This window comes from Opisthocomus hoazin, unplaced genomic scaffold, assembly GCF_030867145.1.
Source record: "Opisthocomus hoazin isolate bOpiHoa1 unplaced genomic scaffold, bOpiHoa1.hap1 HAP1_SCAFFOLD_342, whole genome shotgun sequence".
Taxonomy (NCBI): domain Eukaryota; kingdom Metazoa; phylum Chordata; class Aves; order Opisthocomiformes; family Opisthocomidae; genus Opisthocomus; species Opisthocomus hoazin.
This window is the reverse complement of record NW_027448738.1, coordinates 8,398-30,902: the sequence shown is the minus strand read 5'-3', so window position 1 is coordinate 30,902 and position 22,505 is coordinate 8,398. Positions and strand designations below refer to the sequence as shown.

At 47.8% G+C, this 22,505-nt stretch overlaps 2 protein-coding genes across 2 annotated transcripts; both read left to right on the top strand.

Annotated features, from left to right (window-relative positions):
• Positions 1-673: 673 nt before the first annotated feature.
• Positions 674-12,275, top strand: LOC142359224 (mucin-5AC-like; the record flags this gene model as incomplete). Its single annotated transcript, XM_075411935.1, has 14 exons — positions 674-825; positions 1,259-1,397; positions 1,485-1,598; positions 2,129-2,308; positions 3,538-3,777; positions 6,306-6,462; positions 6,750-6,878; positions 7,247-7,373; positions 8,079-8,122; positions 8,214-8,411; positions 9,725-10,512; positions 10,611-10,692; positions 11,270-11,992; positions 12,145-12,275. Coding segments are annotated over 14 exons (3,204 nt in total), but the record flags the coding sequence as incomplete, so codon positions are not given.
• A 121-nt stretch (positions 12,276-12,396) lies between these two features.
• Positions 12,397-15,466, top strand: LOC142359223 (uncharacterized). The gene is given in 4 exon segments (XM_075411934.1): positions 12,397-12,616; positions 13,154-13,402; positions 13,405-13,759; positions 15,328-15,466. Coding segments are annotated over 4 exon segments (963 nt in total).
• The last annotated feature ends 7,039 nt before the right edge of the window (positions 15,467-22,505 follow it).

Below are 22,505 nucleotides of genomic sequence, written 5' to 3'. Positions count from 1 at the left end.
AAAATACAATAAAGTAACATCCAATTTAATCCATAAGATTAGCATCTACCTTTCTTCAGCTACTGCAGGTAACTGTAACTAGTAGTGAAAGTATCTAGGGATCTGCCACACATTTTACTTCTTAAGCAGAAAATTACTGGCTATTAACTGATGAGGAGAAATCATTGTTTCCCATACCATGATGCAATGGTGAACTTCTTGCACATCTAATTATATTACTCCACCTAAGTGCATGGTAGCCACATGCCATTTCATGAATAAATACCATATGAGATAAACAGATTTCAATGTAACTCAACCAAACTGAAAAATACATTATTTATTTTCTTTTTAAAGTTCCATTCAATCACAAATCACCCACTACAAAGTGTAAGGCTTCTTCAGCTAACACAGAGAAAGACTTAAGATTAATGTATTTTGAATTTCACAGATTCCAACAGTGTAATCAGGATTGGTATACATTAAACACTTATCTTGAACAGGTTTATATTCTATTGAATCAATGGCTAATAACTTCCTTTTTGTTCCATTGTCCCGTAAGTACTTTGCAGTCCTCTCCCATTTAAGCTGGACAGCAATAAGACCATATAAGATGTTTTATGAGAGTTTAATCTTCCTTTTCCTATTGTGATTATTTCATGCTGAAATTGTATCTTCCTCTTGACTTTTCCAGTATAGCACGCAATGCATATCTGGCTGCGTGTGCCCAGCTGGGCTTGTGTTAGATGAGAATGGTGGTTGTATCCCTGAAGAGGACTGTCCTTGTATTCACAATGAAGCCATGTATCAGCCCGGGGAAAAGATCAATGTTGACTGTAACACATGGTAAATATTTCCTCAGAAGTAGCACTCCAGTTCTATCACTTGCCTTTCCAAAGATCTTTAATAGTACAGCAGTGAGGAAAGATTTGGATTGCACATTTCATCAGCTGATGGATCTTTTAGGTTTGGATTAAACAGTACAAACAGGTTTCCGTCTGATGTAGGCAGATGGCCAAAGCATAGAGTGGGAGCAAATCTTTGGGACTACAGTGTTCATGAAGTATTATCCTATTTTGCAGTTAATGCATTCAGAGTAGCAGAATAGAACTTTGCTTTAATTCTTCATATGAAAAATATAAAAGATTATTTTAACTCCAGAATCAATACAACATTAACCAGGGAAGAGTTGCCGCCAGACAAATACTGAGTTACTGGGATACATCTACACAAAACGATGAGTTGCTGTATTATTAAAATGTTTTCTTGTCATTTCTAGTGTATGCAAGAATAGGAAGTGGGAATGCACCGAAGATCAATGTCTGGGCACCTGTGCTGTTTATGGAGATGGTCATTATAATACCTTTGATGACAAAACGTTTAGCTTCAATGGAAACTGTGAATACACACTAATCCAGGTACAGATAATTAGCAACAGCAAATGAGACGTAACCTTGATTGTGTTCTCAAAAATAGTATATTTTTAAATGTTATTCTCTACCCAGGACCACTGCGGGAAGAGTGGCACGGCCAATGGGACCTTCAGGGTTATCACTGAAAATATTCCCTGTGGCAACACTGGGACAACTTGCTCAAAATCTATCAAAGTTTTCTTAGAGGTAAGAAGGTTTTGCACACAGACCATTTTTATTATGTATCTGTTTAGGGCTTAGGAGAAGACTTGATATACATTGCTTCAAGGAATTTGGAAAAATATTTTAAAGAGCAAATCAACATGTAAATTAAGCTTAAATCAGACTCAAGTGAAACATTTTGTAAAGCTTCCCAGCTTTCTATCTTCCATATCCCACCCTATCTTATACCACTCTTGGGCAAACTACAGATCTACAGAAAGACTGTCCTTAGCAGAAATTCAACCTATCATGTCAGAAGGTTATTTTATTCTGTGCATTGTGGTTCCTCCATGACTACCAAAACACTCTTTTTTGACCTATGCCTTTTAAAATACCTTTTTACAATAGTTCCAGGAACCTGAGATTTGAACTATATAGTTTTGATTTATCGTATTTGGATTATTTGTTTTCATTATATAAACTATTTGTAGTACTGTTAAGAGCAGGAAAACATGTTTAAGAGCAGAGCTGCAACTACTGAGTTAATTTTTAAACACCTTCTCCTCCTGTTTCAGAGCTATGAACTGATACTTGGTGAGGAGCATGTCAGTGTTGTGAAGAGAGGACAAAATGATGAGGTGCCATACACAGTCCGCTATATGGGTGTGTACTTGGTGATTGAGACCACAAGTGGACTGATCCTCATATGGGACAAGAAAACCAGCATCTTCATCAAGCTCAGCCCTGCTTTTAAGGTGCGAAACTAGCAGTTACATGGCCATTTACAGTCCAGATTTGGACTGGGTGTGAATTTTGTTGAGACCCTGTCAAGATCTGAAACAGGTGATGTCTCTAGCATTCCTGCAGGACATCCCAAGTTGCTTTCATTCCTCTGATCCCTCAGGAAGCCATGTCATCATCCTGCTTCTGCTCTGAGCTCTGAAGGCAGCTTTCAGTGCCCGTTTGTCCTGACAGACAGAACATTTGGCAAACAGCTTCTTTGGACTTGACTTTCTTAAAATTACCCACATAACCTTAGTAAAGGTCTTGATCTTGAAAGTAATCCATTATTCCAGCTCTGATTGACACACGAATCAAATTATCATGCTTCAAGAACAAGGAAGTGAAATATTATGAGTGAAAGCCTCTTATAAAATGCTACCATGTCTTTTTCAAGCATATATCTACACAGGCGATAAGGAAAATGTATTTGTGTTGTTGCACTTCTTCTTCTAGTTTATGACATAGAAGCACTAAAAACTGTAGTAAATGAGGAATTTGCTATCTTATTGTATACCACAGTGACATTTCAAATAGGTATACAAATTAATTGTAATTTAGAACCAGATATACAAATTTATTTCAGTATCATAGGTTGTTTTGCTGCCTCACCCACTGGCACTTTAAGAAAGTAGTAGTAATATGGAAAGTATGCACCTTAGATTCATAGAGCAAGCATAGCATCTATTGTAGCCTATCACTGTTTTAGAGATCCATAAATTTAGAGCAAGGGATATTTCTGGATGTACAAGGAAAATGTCATTTCTTTTTATAGCTGTAAGCAGTCACAACAGTAAAGACTCAATGAGTAGACTATGTGGCTGGACTGGTAGTATTTATGACACCTTTCTAAGGCTATTTTTTATGTGTACATCTTATTTTATATAACAAGGCTTAAATGAAAAGCTTAGTCAGCTAACTGTGAGTCCTCTTTTCCTTGTTAAAGACATACCTCAAAGACAGAAGGTTGCAATAACAAAGAAGGTTTTATTGTTCAGTTTTAAAAGAGGAAATGTCAGCCGCAGTGTCCTTCCAGCCTTAGTGGTCGTGTTCTGTTGCTGAAGAAACAAAGAATGAAGATGGTCAGGAATGTTAGAATAGAATGATACCATGATAAGACCTGAATTTCAAGTATTCTTTCAGTCTCAGGTGTTCTTTCAAGTTTTCTGACGTCCATTATTTTTTTATTTACTTCCTTTTGCAGGGCCAGATCTGTGGCCTCTGTGGAAATTATGATGGCAACGGCATCAATGACTTTACTACAAGGAGTCAGTCTGTGGTAGAAAATGTTCTAGAGTTTGGAAACAGCTGGAAAGTATCCTCTACGTGTCCTGATGCTAACAGCATAAAGGACCCATGTTCCACCAACCCTTATCGAAAGTCCTGGTCAGAGAAGAAGTGCAGCATCATCAACAGCAACATCTTTGCTGCCTGTCACTCTCAGGTATTACCAGGGCAGAGGTTTACTGTGTAAAGACTTAGGTCGGTGTGTTATTGAAGCTGCTATCCTCACACATTTAACATGCGTACCTTATTTAATAGCATGTTTCACTTTGAATTATGTCAGGAAAACTTCCATCTGAATCCCCTCCAATGGGACAGATTTATAGAATCATAGAATCATAGAAAGTTTTGGGTCGGAAGGGACCCCTAGAGGTCATCTAATCCAACCTCCCCGCAGCGAGCAGGGACACCGCTAACTAGATCAGGTTGCTCAGAGCCCTGTCCAACCTGGTCTTGAATGTTTCCAGGGATGGGGCCTCCACTACCTCTCTGGGCAACCCGTTCCAGTGTTTCACAACCCTCATTGTAAAGAATTTCTTCCTTATATCCAGCCTAAACCTACTCTGTTTTAGTTTAAAACCATTACCCCTCGTCCTGTCACTGTTGTCTCTACTAAAAAGATTGTCCCCATCTTTCCTATAGGCTCCCTTTAAGTACTGAAAGGCTGCAATCAGGTCTCCCCTTAGCCTTCTCTTCTCCAGGCTGAACAAGCCCAACTCTCTCAGCCTGTCCTCATAGGAGAGGTGCTCCAGCCCTCGGATCATTTTTGTAGCCCTCCTTTGGACCCGCTCCAACAGTTCCATGTCCTTCTTGTGCTGAGGGCTCCAGAGCTGAACGCAGTACTCCAGGTGAGGTCTCACCAGAGCAGAGTAGAGGGGCAGAATCACCTCTCTCGACCTGCTGGCCACCCTTCTTTTGATGCAGCCCAGGACACGGTTGGCCCTCTGGGCTGCCAGCGCACATTGCCGGCTCATGTCCAGCCTTTCGTCTATCAGTACCCCCAAGTCCCTCTCAGCAGAGCTGCTCTCGATCCTTTCATCCCCCAGCCTGTATTGATACTGGGGATTACCCCGACCGAGGTGTAGGACCTTGCACTTGGCCTTGTTGAACCTCATGAGGTTCACACAGGCCCACCTCTCCAGCTTGTCCAGGTTCCTCTGGATGGCATCCCGTCCTTCTGGTGTCTCAACCGTACCACTCAGCTTGGTGTCATCTGCAAACTTGCTGAGGGTACACTCGATGTCACTGTCCATGTCATTGATAAATATATTGAACAGCACTGGTCCCAGTACGGACCCCTGAGGGACTCCACTCGTCACTGGTCTCCATCCGGACACTGAGCCATTGACCACTACCCTTTGGCTGCGACCATCCAACCAATTCTTTATCCACCGAACGGTCCACCCATCAAATGCATGGCTCCCCAATTTAGAGAGAAGGATGTTGTGGGGGACCGTGTCAAAGGCTTTACAAAAATCCAGATAGATGACGTCCATTGGTTTTCCCTTGTCCACCCTTGTTGTTACACCATCATAGAAAGCCACTAGGTTGGTGAGGCAGGACTTGCCCTTGGTGAAGCCATGCTGGCTGTCTCGAATCACCTCCCTGGCCTCCATGTGCCTTAGCATAGCTTCTAGGAGGATCTGTTCCATGATCTTCCCAGGCACAGAGGTGAGGCTGACAGGTCGGTAGTTCCCAGGGTCTTCCTTTCTACCCTTTTTGAAAAGGGGCACGATGTTTCCCTTTTTCCAGTCAATGGGGACTTCCCCTGACTGCCATGACTTTTCAAATATCATGGAGAGTGGCTTGGCAACTACTTCAGCCAGTTCCCTCAGGACTCTGGGATGCATCTCATCAGGTCCCATGGACTTCTGTACGTTTAGGTTCTTCAGGAGGTCCCAAACCTGGTCTTCACTTACAGCTGGAGGGATTTTACCCTCCTGGTCTCCTTCATGCCATCCATCGACTTGGGAGGGGTGAGGAGAGAGGTTGCCAATGAAGACTGAGGCAAAAAAGTTGTTGAGTACCTCAGCTTTCTCCTCATCTGCTGTTACCAGTTTGCCGGTCTCGCTCATGAGTGGGGGTACGCTTTCTTTGACCATCTTTTTGCGGCTGACATACCTGTAGAGAAGCCCTTCTTGTTATTTTTCGCATCCCTATATAGTCCCTATCTGTAAGAAATAAAAGGACATTTAGTTCATAGAAAATCTTGACCTATTACAAATGAATAATAATTTTCTTTTAGTGTGACAACTAAAAATTCTCATATACCATGTACAGAACACAAGCTCAATGAAATAATAACATAGCAACAAACTATCAGCATAGCCTTTATCTGACACTAAGTACATACCAAACAATGCAGGTAACTTGTGCTCTTACCTCAGTTCTTTCCACTGGCAGAGACCTTCATTTTCAAGGGCAGTTGCCTAATGTTGCTTGGGAACATGAATCTAATCTTCTACTAGGACACAAGTCTGGGTGTCTAAGAATCTGTCAGTATGTGATTTGGATGTATCATCTGGCATCACCTCTGGTGTTTAACAGTGTATATAAAGAAAAGAAAAAGAAATTACTGATGTTGGCTTTTCTTCTGAGATATTACAATTTTAAGAAGATTACCATAGCAAAGCTAAGAAAGAATTTAGAAGGTAGGATGTACAGTATTACATTTCTTTTTCATAACAGGTTGAACCTGCAAAATATTACCAAGCATGTGTGACAGATGCTTGCGCATGTGACACTGGAGGAGACTGTGATTGCTTTTGTACAGCAGTAGCTGCCTATGCTCAAGCATGTAGTGAAGCTGGTGTCTGCATAGCCTGGAGAACACCATCAATCTGTCGTGAGTTTTATGTCATAAACACTTCTTCTGAGAGTGTGGTTAAATATACAGTGCTTGGCTGATGTCCTGTCCTTGAACACATACTGGGTATCTTAAGTATGTGCATTATAATCTCGCTGCGTAGACTTTTCACACTAAGCTGTTTAGACGGTCACACAATTTCACGTTCTCATTCACAGTTTTCAAGACTGTTCAAGCAGCATTGCAGGGATATGATAAACAGACCTGAGTCAAAAAAACTGCTTTTATTTTTTTCTGATCATGTCCAAATTTCTTTTTCTCCTTAGCACTGTTTTGTGATTACTATAATCAACAAGGGGAATGTGCGTGGCACTATAAGCCTTGTGGAGCCGCCTGTATGAAGACCTGTAGGAACCCAAGTGGAAAATGCCTCCATAACTTGCCGGGTTTAGAAGGTAAAAAGAGCTACAAGTACCTTTAAGTGGGTACATTTTATTATGTTTTTAATGGTCTTTAATGGAGTGTATTTCCCTCACCAGCTGCATTTGCACCATTCAATTCTCTTCAACATCATTGCATCCACATGAAAGGAGTCAAAGTATGGAAACTGGAGTTAAAAACTTCCCAAGGACTAAGTCCTTGTGGGCGGGATCTGCTGATGCTAGTACTCTGCATTACTTCCTAGAATTACTGGAAAAAAATAAGTAGTAAAAATAATGACTATTAAAAACAAGACCTGCGAACGCATTATGCACAAATAAAACTTTTGCTGGCTGTATCTCATTCTTTTTCTGCCTTCTATATGCACTTCTCCTTCCTTCAGGCTGCTACCCTAACTGCCCACCAGACAAGCCGTATTTTCATGAGGATCAGATGAAGTGCGTCAGTCTCTGCGACTGTTATGATAATGAAGATGGAAAGATATATAGACGGGATGAATGTAATTTATGGTAAGACTTAACATACCAGCCTAATCATGTACAAACAAAAACAATCAAAACAGCAGTGGGAAATTGCATGTTCCTGTTACATGACAGGACTAGTTTCTGCTGCCTGTGTAGAAGGATTGCCTTACTATCTGATGCCAGTTTTCTTACTACATTAGTAGAAAGAAGTTCTTACATAACTTTATGTTCTGTTGAATCTGTTCCTGATTATGTTGTAAATCCTCAGCATAAAGATACAACAGGAAAAGTATGTCCTTTATGACCAGGCTTTCTCTATTTTCCATTCCTGTGGCAGGAAAAATATTGTTCTAGGAGCACAGATATCTAATAGGGGTGTACTTCTACGGATTTTATTACATTCTTGTACTGCTTGTAGTATTTAGACTCTTTCCCTTATTAGCCTGCCTTTTAGTACAAAAACATTGCAGGTGCAAGGAAAGTGACAAGGAGGAAAGAAGAAAAGTGTTTTTTAAGACTTCTGTATGTAGCTTTACATAATATTTAGCTTAACTTCTGTTTATAAGTTTGGGTTTAATATAAAGAAAGATTTTGGAAAACAATGGCAAAAAACAAGCCAACATGAACTGGACACTCAAGGAACAAACACAAAGTGTCCTGTCTTTTGATGTTCGCATCTGGCAGAAAGATGACTAATAAAATTACCTCATAATCCAAAAATATATGGGGTTTTTATGTTTTTTATTTCAGTGAATGCACATCAGAAGGTTTACAGTGCAAGTTTGATGATAAAGGTAAGACAGCTAAGAAGAATTATTAAAAAAAAGAAATACTGGATATTATCATTTCACAGATGCTTGACAATGAATTTCTTCTGCATTATAGCATGCCACTGCATTTATGAAGGGAACAGCTATAAATACGGTGAACTCATCTACAATACCACAGATGGAACTGGATGGTGTTTCAGTGCAACATGCGACGTCAATGGAACAATAAACAGAAATATCTTTAAATGTGACGTATTAACAACAACAATACCATTTACATTTTCTACAAGTCAGCCCACAACTACTGATTCAGGTATGCATGAATACTCTTTCAAATTACAGAAAAATCTCAGAAAGGGACAGCAAATTGCCTGAAAGGGAGAGTTCTTTCATCAGTTAATGGCATATCATTTCACTTGAAACTGTCGACTTCTGCTGGAGCCACCAATCCATCTGGCAGCTTCAGTTGGCAAAGATAATGATAATCAAGGACGTAGAAGTGAGTACAGCATTTCTGACAAACTCAGTCTCCACTGTTTCACCATGGTTTTTCAAGGGGAAAAAAATAATAGAGCTTATTAATCATTGCACCCTGGAGAATCTCCTCATATCCTTGCAAACAAAACTTCGTGGTTCTAAACCAACTTCTGAAAACACAAAAGACAATTACTGCCATTTTAAAAATTATTTACTATATGGGTGCAAACTAAAGATAAGATATCTGCTTTGACAGAATGCTCAAATTATTTAAAACCTTTCTTTGGAACCTTTCCTAATTGTATTTAATAACCAAATCAACAGTTTCCTTCTACTGCTGAAGTACACTTCTACATTATTCCTGCAGTTAATTCATTATACTGAACATGTAATTGTGAGAAATTGCGAGAAATATTTCCACAAAATTATACAATGCTACAGCAAGAACTAAATATTCAACTCTAAGTCTTCTATTAAGTAAAATTCATATGAAGAAAGTGATATAAATTCCACATGGCTATCTTCATAATGCTAAGAGTATGCAAAGAAATCTTACTAAAATAAATAGAAAATACTTATTAGATTGTATATTTCATATATATTGTACGTGCGTATTCTATATTATAATGTATTATACATAAAATACATATCTGTTAAATATCTATTTTATCTTTTGTATTTATTAATATATTACATGTTATAATATTAAAATAAGTAGAAAAGTAATTAACCTGTAAAAATATTTTAAAGCCTGCATGGCTATGCAGTTAAGTTTAAGGACAGAGATAATAGTAAAGAGACTAAACCCTCCTCTTACTTATACCATAGCAATCGTGAGATCACATTATTCTAGATATTGACATTCCACACAAAGGATATCATATTAGCTACATTTAACTACAACTTTTAAATAAATCTCATATAAAGTACCACTAGAAAAAAGAATACAGGCATGAGATCAAAAGCCATCTTAGAAATGAAATTAAGACTGCCAAAACAAGTTCATTAAAATTAAAATACCATACTAACACATACAACATTAAAATCTATGGAACATGAATAGTTTTTTCCTGGCACTTTCTTTAATAAGAACAGACAAGACTTACATTTCCTCCTTTTTAATTACAGAAATGACAACCGCAACACCAGTGCCAACTGTATGTGTGAAGAGTGTGTGTGCATGGTCAGAATGGTATGACTGCACACAGCCTGAAAACAAAACGGACAGTGGAGATTATGAAACATTTGAAAATCTCAGAGATAAAGGATACAGTGTGTGCAAAAATGCAGATGGTGTTCAATGCAGAGCCAAAGAACACCCAGAAACTGAAATATCCAGTCTTAACCAAACGGTACAATGCAGTCAAAGCAGAGGATTAATATGCAATAACAAAGACCAACAATCTATGCTGTGCTATAATTATGAAATCAGAATATTATGCTGCAGCTACATACCATGTTCAAAGATACAAACTACAACACCAATCACCACAAAAGAATTCACAACAATTAGTACTGTAAAACCAACACAATTTACGTTACAGACGAAGACAAAAACAACTGTCAAAAAAGAAACTGTACCGCAAAAAACTGAAGTATCCACAACACCACCGAAAGATACAGAAAGCACCACACCACTGACTGCAACTTCAGCTACAGCAAAGACATCACAAATCTCAACAACAGGATACAAGACCACATCAGCTCTAGCACAAACAATCACAACAGCAACCCAAATTCCAACATCATCCACTACTGCCTACACCATCCTACCATCAACAACAAATACCATCGCTAGCACCACGGATATTCCCAGTACCACTACCCCACCAACAAAAGTCACAACCATCGTCACAACCACCAGCTGGGACAGCACCACCAAGACCACTGCCCCTCCAACACAAGGAAAAAACACCACAACCACACCCATGCCAACAGTGACCACCTCAGCGAGCACCACTGCCAGCACCTCCAGGACCACCGCAAGAAGAACCACAACCACCACAGCCACATCTCCTCCACCACATACCCGCAGTGTGGCAACACAACCTCCAACATCACCCACTACTGCCTCCACCATCCCACCATCAACAATGACAACCACCGCTGGCACCATGGTGATCTCCACTACCACTGCCCCGCCAACACAAGGCACGACAATTTTCATAAACACCAGCAGGACCAGCAACACAGAGACTTCTACCCCTCCAAGAGAAGACACAATCACCACAACCACACCCACACCAACAGTGCCCACCTCACCCACTAGCACTGCCAGCACCTCCAGGACCACTGCAGGAAGCACCACAGTGACCACTGTCACATATGCTCCAACACACAACTCCACTGTGGCAACACAGTCTCCAACATCACCCACTACTGCCTCCACCATCCCACCATCAGTAATGACAACCACTGCTGGCACCACAAAACCAATACAAGGCACAACCACCATCGCAACCATCACCAGGGCCACCACCACCGGGACGTCTCCCCCTCCATCAGAAGGCACAACCACCACAACCACACCCACACCAACAGTGTCACACTCACACACTAGCACAGCCAGCACCTCCACGACAACAGCAGAAAGCACCAAAATGACCACAGAAACATCGGTTCCAACACATAGCCCCACTGTGTCAACACAGCCTTCAACATCACCCACTACTGCCTCCACCATCTCACCATCAGCAACTAGAACCGCCATTGGCACCATGGTTATCCCCAGTGCCACTGCCCCAACAACACAAGGCAGAACCATCCTCACGACCACCAGCAGGGCCAGCACCATAAAGACCTCTCCTCCCCCAACAGAAGGCACAACCACCACAACTACACCCACACCAACACTGCCCACCTCAGCAAGTAGCACTGCCACCACCTCCAACACCACAAACAGCTGCCAGCAGCGCTGTTCCTGGACACAGTGGTTTGACTTGGATTCCCCCAGCCCTGGTAGTGAAAATGGGGACACAGAGACATTTGAAAAAATCCGGGCTGCAGGGTATGCACTGTGCGACAATCCACAAGACATAAGGTGTCGTGCTATAGACTATTCTGACAAGATTGTGGCCATACTGGAACAGAAATTTGAGTGCAGCCTTGACACTGGTTTTGTGTGCAGAAATAAGGATCAAATCGCAAAATACCCAATGTGCTTCGACTACGAGATCAAGGTGCTCTGCTGTGATAGTCAACAGTGCCAGACGACACCACCATCAGCAGGAAACACTACAGGCTCCTCCACCACAGCCTATCCAGCACACACCACCAGTGTGGCAACACAGCCTCCAACATCAGCCACTACTGCCTCCACCACCCCACCATCAACAACAACAACCACCGCTGGCACCACGGTTGTCCACACTACCACTGCCCTGTCAACACAAGGCACTACCATCATCACGACCACCAGTAAGACTGGCACCACAAAGAACTCTCCTCCTTCAACAGAAGGCACAACCACCACAACCACACACACACCAACCGTGCCCACGTCATCCAGAAGCACCACAATGACCACAGCCACATCTGCTCCAACACACACCCTCACTGTGACAACACAGCATCCAACATTACCCACTACAGCCTCCACAATCCCACCGTCAACGACAACCACCACCTCTGGCACCACCCGGTTAACAGAAGGCACCACCCAGCCAACACAAGGCACAATCATCATCACGATCACCAGTAAGATCGGCACCACCAGGACCTCTACACCTCCAACAGCAGGCATAATCACATCCAGACCAACAGTCCCAAACACACATTCTAGCACTGCCAGCACCTCAAGGACCACTGCTGGAAGCACCACAATGACCAGGGACACATCTGCTCCAACATACACCGACAGTGTGGCAACACAGCCTCCAACATCACCCACTACAGCCTCCACAACCCCACCATCAACAACGACAACAACCGCTAGCACCACACGGTTAACACAAGGCACCACCAGGACAACACAAGGCTTAACCATCATCACGAACACCAGCAGGGGCAGCACCACCAGGACTTCTCCCCCTCCAACAGAAGGCACAACCACCACAACCACACCCACACCAACAGTGTCCCACTCACACACTAGCACTGCCAGCACCTCCACGACAACTGCAGAAAGCACCACAATGACCACAGAAACATCGGTTCCAGCACATAGCCCCACTGTGTCAACACAGCCTTCAGCATCACCCACTACTGCCTCCATCACCCCACCATCAACAACGACAACCACCGTTGGCACCACGGTTGTCCCCACTACCACTGCCCCAACAACACAAGGCACAACCATCATCTCGACCACCAGCAAGACCCACACCACCAGGACCTCTACGCCTCCAACAGAAGGCACAACCACCACAACCACACCCACACCAACAGTGTCCTACTCAGCCACTAGCACAGCCAGCACTTCCAGGACCACTGCAGGAAGCACCACTACCACCACAGCCACATCTCCTCCAAAACACACCACCAGTGTGGCAACACAGGAACCAACATCGCCCACTACTGCCTCCACTTTCCCACCATCAATAACGACAACAACCGCTGGCACCACCCGGTTAACACAAGGCACCACCCGGACAACACAAGGCACAACCATCATCACAAACACCAGCAGGGGCAGCACCACCAGGACCTCTCCCCCTCCATCAGAAGGCACAACCACCACAACCACACCCACACCAACAGTGTCCCACTCACACACTAGCACTGCCAGCACCTCCACGACAACTGCAGAAAGCACCACAATGACCACAGAAACATCGGTTCCAACACATAGCCCCACTGTGTCAACACAGCCTTCAGCATCACCCACTACTTGCCTCCACCACCACCACCATCAACAACGACAACCACCGCTGGCACCACGATTGTCCCCACTACCACTGCCCCAACAACACAAGGCACAACCATCATCACGACCACCAGCAAGACCCACACCACAAGGACCTCTACGCCTCCAACAGAAGGAACAACCACCACAACCACACCCACACCAACAGTGTCCCACTCACACACTAGCACTGCCAGCACCTCCACGACAACTGCAGAAAGCACCACAATGACCACAAAAACATCGGTTCCAACACATAGCCCCACTGTGTCAACACAGCCTTCAGCATCACCCACTACTGCCCTCCACCACCCCACCATCAACAACGACAACCACCGCTGGCACCACGATTGTCCCCACTACCACTGCCCCAACAACACAAGGCACAACCATCATCACGACCACCAGCAAGACCGACACCACCAGGACCTCTACGCCTCCAACAGAAGGAACAACACCACAACCACACCCACACCAACAGTGTCCTACTCAGCCACTAGCACAGCCAGCACTTCCAGGACCACTGCAGGAAGCACCACTACCACCACAGCCACATCTCCTCCAAAACACACCACCAGTGTGGCAACACAGGAACCAAACATCGCCCACTACTGCCTCCACTTTCCCACCATCAATAACGACAACAACCGCTGGCACCACCCGGTAACACAAAGCACCACCCGGACAACACAAGGCACAACCATCATCACAAACACCAGCAGGGGCAGCACCACCAGGACCTCTCCCCCTCCATCAGAAGGCACAACCACCACAACCACACCCACACCAACAGTGTCCCACTCACACACTAGCACTGCCAGCACCTCCACGACAACTGCAGAAAGCACCACAAGTGACCACAGAAACATCGGTTCCAACACATAGCCCCACTGTGTCAACACAGCCTTCAGCATCACCCACTACTGGCCTCCACCACCCCACCATCAACAACGACAACCACCGCTGGCACCACGATTGTCCCCACTACCACTGCCCCAACAACACAAGGCACAACCATCATCACGACCACCAGCAAGACCCACACCACAAGGACCTCTACGCCTCCAACAGAAGGAACAACCACCACAACCACACCCACACCAACAGTGTCCCACTCACACACTAGCACTGCCAGCACCTCCACGACAACTGCAGAAAGCACCACAATGACCACAAAAACATCGGTTCCAACACATACCCCCACTGTGTCAACACAGCCTTCAGCATCACCCACTACTGCCTCCACCACCCCACCATCAACAACGACAACCACCGCTGGCACCACGATTGTCCCCACTACCACTGCCCCAACAACACAAGGCACAACCATCATCACGACCACCAGCAAGACCCACAACCACCAGGACCTCTACGCCTCCAACAAAAGGAACAACCACCACAACCACACCACACACCCAACAGTGTCCTACTCAGCCACTAGCACTGCCAGCACTTCCAGGACCACTACAGGAAGCACCACTACCACCACAGCCACAGCTCCTCCAAAACACACCACCAGTGTGGCAACACAGGAACCAACATCGCCCACTACTGCCTTCCACTTTCCCACCATCAATAACAACAACCGCTGGCACCACCCGCTTAACACAAAGCACCACCCGGACAACACAAGGCACAAACATCATCACGAACACCAGCAGGGGCAGCACCACCAGGACCTCTCCCCCTCCATCAGATGGCACAATCACCACAACCACTCCCACGCAACAGTGTCCCACTCACACACTAGCACTGCCAGCACCTCCACGACAACTGCAAGAAGTACCCCAATGACCACAGAAACATCGGTTCCAACAAATAGCCCCACTGTGTCAACAAAGCTTAACATCACCCACTAATGCCTCCACCACCCCGCCATCAACAACGACAACCATCGCTGGCACCACAGTTGTCCCCACTACAACTGCCCCAACAACACAAGGCACAACCATCATCACGCTCACAGTAAGATCGGCACCACGAGGACCTCTACGCTCCAACAGCAGCATAATCACATCCAGACCAACAGTCCCAAACACACACTCTAGCACTGCCAGCACCTCAAGGACCACTGCAGGAAGCACCACTACCACCACAGCCACATCTCCTCCAAAACACACCACCAGTGTGGCAACACAAGCTGAACCAACATCGCCCACTACTGCCTCACTTTCCCACCATCAATAACGACAACAACCGCTGGCACCACCCGGTTAACACAAGGCACCACCAGACAACACAAGGCACAACCATCATCACAAACACCAGCAGGGGCAGCACCACCAGGACCTCTCCCCCTCCATCAGAAGGCACAACCACCACAACCACACCCACACCAACAGTGTCCCACTCACACACTAGCACTGCCAGCACCTCCACGACAACTCTAAGAAGTACCACAATGACCACAGAAACATCGGTTCCAACACATAGCCCCACTGTGTCAACACAGCCTTCAGCATCACCCACTACTGCCTCCACCACCCCACCATCAACAACAACAACCACCGCTGGCACCACGATTGTCCCCACTACCACTGCCCCAACAACACAAGGCACAACCATCATCACGACCACCAGCAAGACCGACACCACCAGGACCTCTACGCCTCCAACAGAAGGAACAACCACCACAACCACACCCACACCAACAGTGTCCCACTCACACACTAGCACTGCCAGCACCTCCACGACAACTGCAGAAAGCACCACAATGACCACAGAAACATCGGTTCCAGCACATAGCCCCACTGTGTCAACACAGCCTTCAGCATCACCCACTACTGCCTCCACCACCCCATCATCAACAACGACAACCACTGTTGGCACCACGGTTGTCCCCACTACCACTGCCCCAACAACACAAGGCACAACCATCATCTCGACCACCAGCAAGACCCACACCACCAGGACCTCTACGCCTCCAACAGAAGGCACAACCACCACAACCACACCCACACCAACAGTGTCCTACTCAGCCACTAGCACTGCCAGCACTTCCAGGACCACTGCAGGAAGCACCACTACCACCACAGCCACATCTCCTCCAAAACACACCACCAGTGTGGCAACACAGGAACCAACATCGCCCACTACTGCCTCCACTTTCCCACCATCAATAACGACAACAACCGCTGGCACCACCCGGTTAACACAAGGCACCACCCGGACAACACAAGGCACAACCATCATCACAAACACCAGCAGGGGCAGCACCACCAGGACCTCTCCCCCTCCATCAGAAGGCACAACCACCACAACCACACCCACACCAACAGTGTCCGACTCACACACTAGCACTGCCAGCACCTCCACGACAACTGCAGAAAGCACCACAATGACCACAGAAACATCGGTTCCAACACATAGCCCCACTGTGTCAACACAGCCTTCAGCATCACCCACTACTGCTTCCACCACCCCACCATCAACAACGACAACCTCCGCTGGCACCACGATTGTCCCCACTACCACTGCCCCAACAACACAAGGCACAACCATCATCTCGACCACCAGCAAGACCCACACCACCAGGACCTCTACGCCTCCAACAGAAGGCACAACCACCACAACCACACCCACACCAACAGTGTACTACTCAGCCACTAGCACTGCCAGCACTTCCAGGACCACTGCAGGAAGCACCACTACCACCACAGCCACAGCTCCTCCAAAACACACCACCAGTGTGGCAACACAGGAATCAACATCGCCCACTACTGCCTCCACTTTCCCACCATCAATAACGACAACAACCGCTGGCACCACCCGGTTAACACAAGGCACCACCCGGACAACACAAGGCACAACCATCATCACAAACACCAGCAGGGGCAGCACCACCAGGACCTCTCCCCCTCCATCAGAAGGCACAACCACCACAACCACACCCACACCAACAGTGTCCCACTCACACACTAGCACTGCCAGCACCTCCACGACAACTGCAGAAAGCACCACAATGACCACAGAAACATCGGTTCCAACACATAGCCCCACTGTGTCAACACAGCCTTCAGCATCACCCACTACTGCTTCCACCACCCCACCATCAACAACGACAACCTCCGCTGGCACCACGATTGTCCCCACTACCACTGCCCCAACAACACAAGGCACAACCATCATCTCGACCACCAGCAAGACGCACACCACCAGGACCTCTACGCCTCCAACAGAAGGCACAACCACCACAACCACACCCACACCAACAGTGTCCTACTCAGCCACTAGCACTGCCAGCACTTCCAGGACCACTGCAGGAAGCACCACTACCACCACAGCCACATCTCCTCCAAAACACACCACCAGTGTGGCAACACAGGAACCAACATCGCCCACTACTGCCTCCACTTTCCCACCATCAATAACGACAACAACCGCTGGCACCACCCGGTTAACACAAGGCACCACCCGGACAACACAAGGCACAACCATCATCACAAACACCAGCAGGGGCAGCACCACCAGGACCTCTCCCCCTCCATCAGAAGGCACAACCACCACAACCACACCCACACCAACAGTGTCCCACTCACACACTAGCACTGCCAGCACCTCCACGACAACTGCAGAAAGCACCACAATGACCACAAAAACATCGGTTCCAACACATAGCCCCACTGTGTCAACACAGCCTTCAGCATCACCCACTACTGCCTCCAACACCCCACCATCAACAACGACAACCTCCGCTGGCACCACGATTGTCCCCACTACCACTGCCCCAACAACACAAGGCACAACCATCATCACGACCACCAGCAAGACCCACACCACCAGGACCTCTACGCCTCCAACAGAAGGCACAACCACCACAACCACACCCACACCAACAGTGTCCTACTCAGCCACTAGCACTGCCAGCACTTCCAGGACCACTGCAGGAAGCACCACTACCACCACAGCCACAGCTCCTCCAAAACACACCACCAGTGTGGCAACACAGGAACCAACATCGCCCACTACTGCCTCCACTTTCTCACCATCAATAACAACAACCGCTGGCACCACCCGCTTAACACAAGGCACCACCCGGACAACACAAGGCACAAATATCATCATGAACACCAGCAGGGGCAGCACCACCAGGACCTCTCCCCCTCCATCAGATGGCACAATCACCACAACCACTCCCACACCAACAGTGTCCCACTCACACACTAGCACTGCCAGCACCTCCACGACAACTGCAAGAAGTACCCCAATGACCACAGAAACATCGGTTCCAACAAATAGCCCCACTGTGTCAACAAAGCCTTCAACATCACCCACTAATGCCTCCACCACCCCGCCATCAACAACGACAACCATCGCTGGCACCACAGTTGTCCCCACTACAACTGCCCCAACAACACAAGGCACAACCATCATCACGATCACCAGTAAGATCGGCACCACGAGGACCTCTACGCCTCCAACAGCAGGCATAATCACATCCAGACCAACAGTCCCAAACACACACTCTAGCACTGCCAGCACCTCAAGGACCACTGCAGGAAGCACCACTACCACCACAGCCACATCTCCTCCAAAACACACCACCAGTGTGGCAACACAGGAACCAACATCGCCCACTACTGCCTCCACTTTCCCACCATCAATAACGACAACAACCGCTGGCACCACCCGGTTAACACAAGGCACCACCCAGACAACACAAGGCACAACCATCATCACAAACATCAGCAGGGGCAGCACCACCAGGACCTCTCCCCCTCCATCAGAAGGCACAACCACCACAACCACACCCACACCAACAGTGTCCCACTCACACACTAGCACGGCCAGCACCTCCACGACAACTCTAAGAAGTACCACAATGACCACAGAAACATCGGTTCCAACACATAGCCCCACTGTGTCAACACAGCCTTCAGCATCACCCACTACTGCCTCCACCACCCCACCATCAACAACGACAACCACAGCTGGCACCACGATTGTCCCCACTACCACTGCCCCAACAACACAAGGCACAACCATCATCACGACCACCAGCAAGACCGACACCACCAGGACCTCTACGCCTCCAACAGAAGGAACAACCACCACAACCACACCCACACCAACAGTGTCCTACTCAGCCACTAGCACTGCCAGCACTTCCAGGACCACTGCAGGAAGCACCACTACCACCACAGCCACAGCTCCTCCAAAACACACCACCAGTGTGGCAACACAGGAACCGACATCGCCCACTACTGCCTCCACTTTCCCACCATCAATAACAACAACCGCTGGCACCACCCGGTTAACACAAGGCACCACCAGGACAACACAAGGCACTAACATCATCACGAACACCAGCAGGGGCAGCACCACCAGGACCTCTCCCCCTCCATCAGATGGCACAACCACCACAACCACTCCCACGCCAACAGTGTCCCACTCACACACTAGCACTGCCAGCACCTCCACGACAACTGCAAGAATTACCCCAATGACCACAGAAACATCGGTTCCAACAAATAGCCCCACTGTGTCAACACAGCCTTCAACATTACCCACTACTGCCTCCACCACCCCACCATCAACAATGACAGCCACTGCTGGCACCACAGTTGTCCCCACTACCAATGCCCTAACAACACAAGGCACAACCATCATCACGACCACCAGCAAGACCCACACCACCAGGACCTCTACGCCTCCATCAGAAGGAACAACCACCACAACCACACCCACACCAACAGTGTCCTACTCAGCCACTAGCACTGGCAGCACTTCCAGGACCACTGCAGGAAGCACCACTACCACCACAGCCACATCTGCTCCAAAACACACCACCAGTGTGGCAACACAGGAACCAACATCACCCACTACTGCCTCCACCATCCCAATATCAGCAACGACAACCACCACTGGGACCACCCAGCCAACACAAGGCACAACCATCGTCACGACCACCAGCAGGGCCAGCACCACAAAGACCTCACCTTCTCCAACAGAAGGCATAACCACACCCACACCAACAGTGCCCACCTCACCCACTAGCACTGCCAGCAATCCCAGGACCACTGCAGGAAGCACCACAAAGACCACGGAAACACCTGCTCCAACACACACCCGCAGTGTGGCAACACAGGAACCAACAGCACCCACCACTGCCTCCACCTTGCCACCATCATTAACGACAACCACCACTGGCACTACCCGGTTAAGACCAGGCACCACCCAGCCAACAAAAGGCACTACCATCCTCACGATCACCAGCAAGATCGGCACCAAAAGGAGCACTGCCCCTCCATCAGAAGGCACAACCACCACAACCACACCCACACCAACAGTGTCCCACTCACCCACTAGCACTGCTAGCAGCTCCAGGACCATCGCAGGAAGCACCACAACCACCACAGCCACATCTCCTCCAAAACATACCCCCACTGTGGTAACACAGGAACCAACATCACCCATTACTGCCTCCACCTTCCCACTATCAGCAACAACAACCACCGCTAGCACCACCCGGTTAACACAAGGCACCAACCGGACAACACAAGGCACACCCATCATCACAACCACCAGTAAGGCCGGCACCACCAGGACCTCTCCCCCTCCATCAGAAGGCACAACCACCACAACCACACCAACACCAACAGTACCCAGCTCAACCTCTAGTACTGCCAACACCTCCAGGACCACCGCAGGAAGCACTACAACCACCACAACCACATCTCTTCCAACACACAAGTCCACGTTGTTAACACAGAAACCAACATCACCTACTACTGCCTCCACCATCCCACCATCAAGGACAACCACTGCTGGCTCCACCCGGCCAACACAAGGCACAACCATCATCACGACAACCAGCACGACCGGCACCACCCGGACCTTTCCCCCTGTGACAGCAGGAACAACCACCATCACCATACTCACGCCAACAGTGCCCACCTCACCCACTAGCACGGCCAGCAACTCCAGGACCACTACTGGAAGCTCCACAACCACCACAGCCATGTCTGCTCCAACACACACCTCCACTGTGGCAACACAGCCTTCAACATCACCCACTACTGCCTCCACCATCTCACCATCAGCAACTAGAACCGCCATTGGCACCATGGTTATCCCCAGTGCCACTGCCCCAACAACACAAGGCAGAACCATCCTCACGACCACCAGCAGGGCCAGCACCATAAAGACCTCTCCTCCCCCAACAGAAGGCACAACCACCACAACTACACCCACACCAACACTGCCCACCTCAGCAAGTAGCACTGCCACCACCTCCAACACCACAAACAGCTGCCAGCAGCGCTGTTCCTGGACACAGTGGTTTGACTTGGATTCCCCCAGCCCTGGTAGTGAAAATGGGGACACAGAGACATTTGAAAAAATCCGGGCTGCAGGGTATGCACTGTGCGACAATCCACAAGACATAAGGTGTCGTGCTATAGACTATTCTGACAAGATTGTGGCCATACTGGAACAGAAATTTGAGTGCAGCCTTGACACTGGTTTTGTGTGCAGAAATAAGGATCAAATCGCAAAATACCCAATGTGCTTCGACTACGAGATCAAGGTGCTCTGCTGTGATAGTCAACAGTGCCAGACGACACCACCATCAGCAGGAAACACTACAGGCTCCTCCACCACAGCCTATCCAGCACACACCACCAGTGTGGCAACACAGCCTCCAACATCAGCCACTACTGCCTCCACCACCCCACCATCAACAATGACAACCACTGCTGCCACCACCCGGTTAACACAAGGCACCACCAGGACAACACAAGGCACAACCATCATCACGACCACCAGCAGGGCCAGCACCACCAGGACCTCTCCCCCTCCATCAGAAGGCACAACCACCACAACCACACCCACACCAACAGTGCCCACCTCACCCACTAGCACTGCCAGCACCTCCAGGACCACTGCAGGAAGCACCACAGTGACCACTGTCACATATGCTCCAACACACAACTCCACTGTGGCAACACAGTCTCCAACATCACCCACTACTGCCTCCACCACCCCACCATCAACAACGACAACCACTGCTGGCACCACAAAACCAATACAAGGCACAACCACCATCGCAACCATCACCAGGGCCACCAGCACCGGGACGTCTCCCCC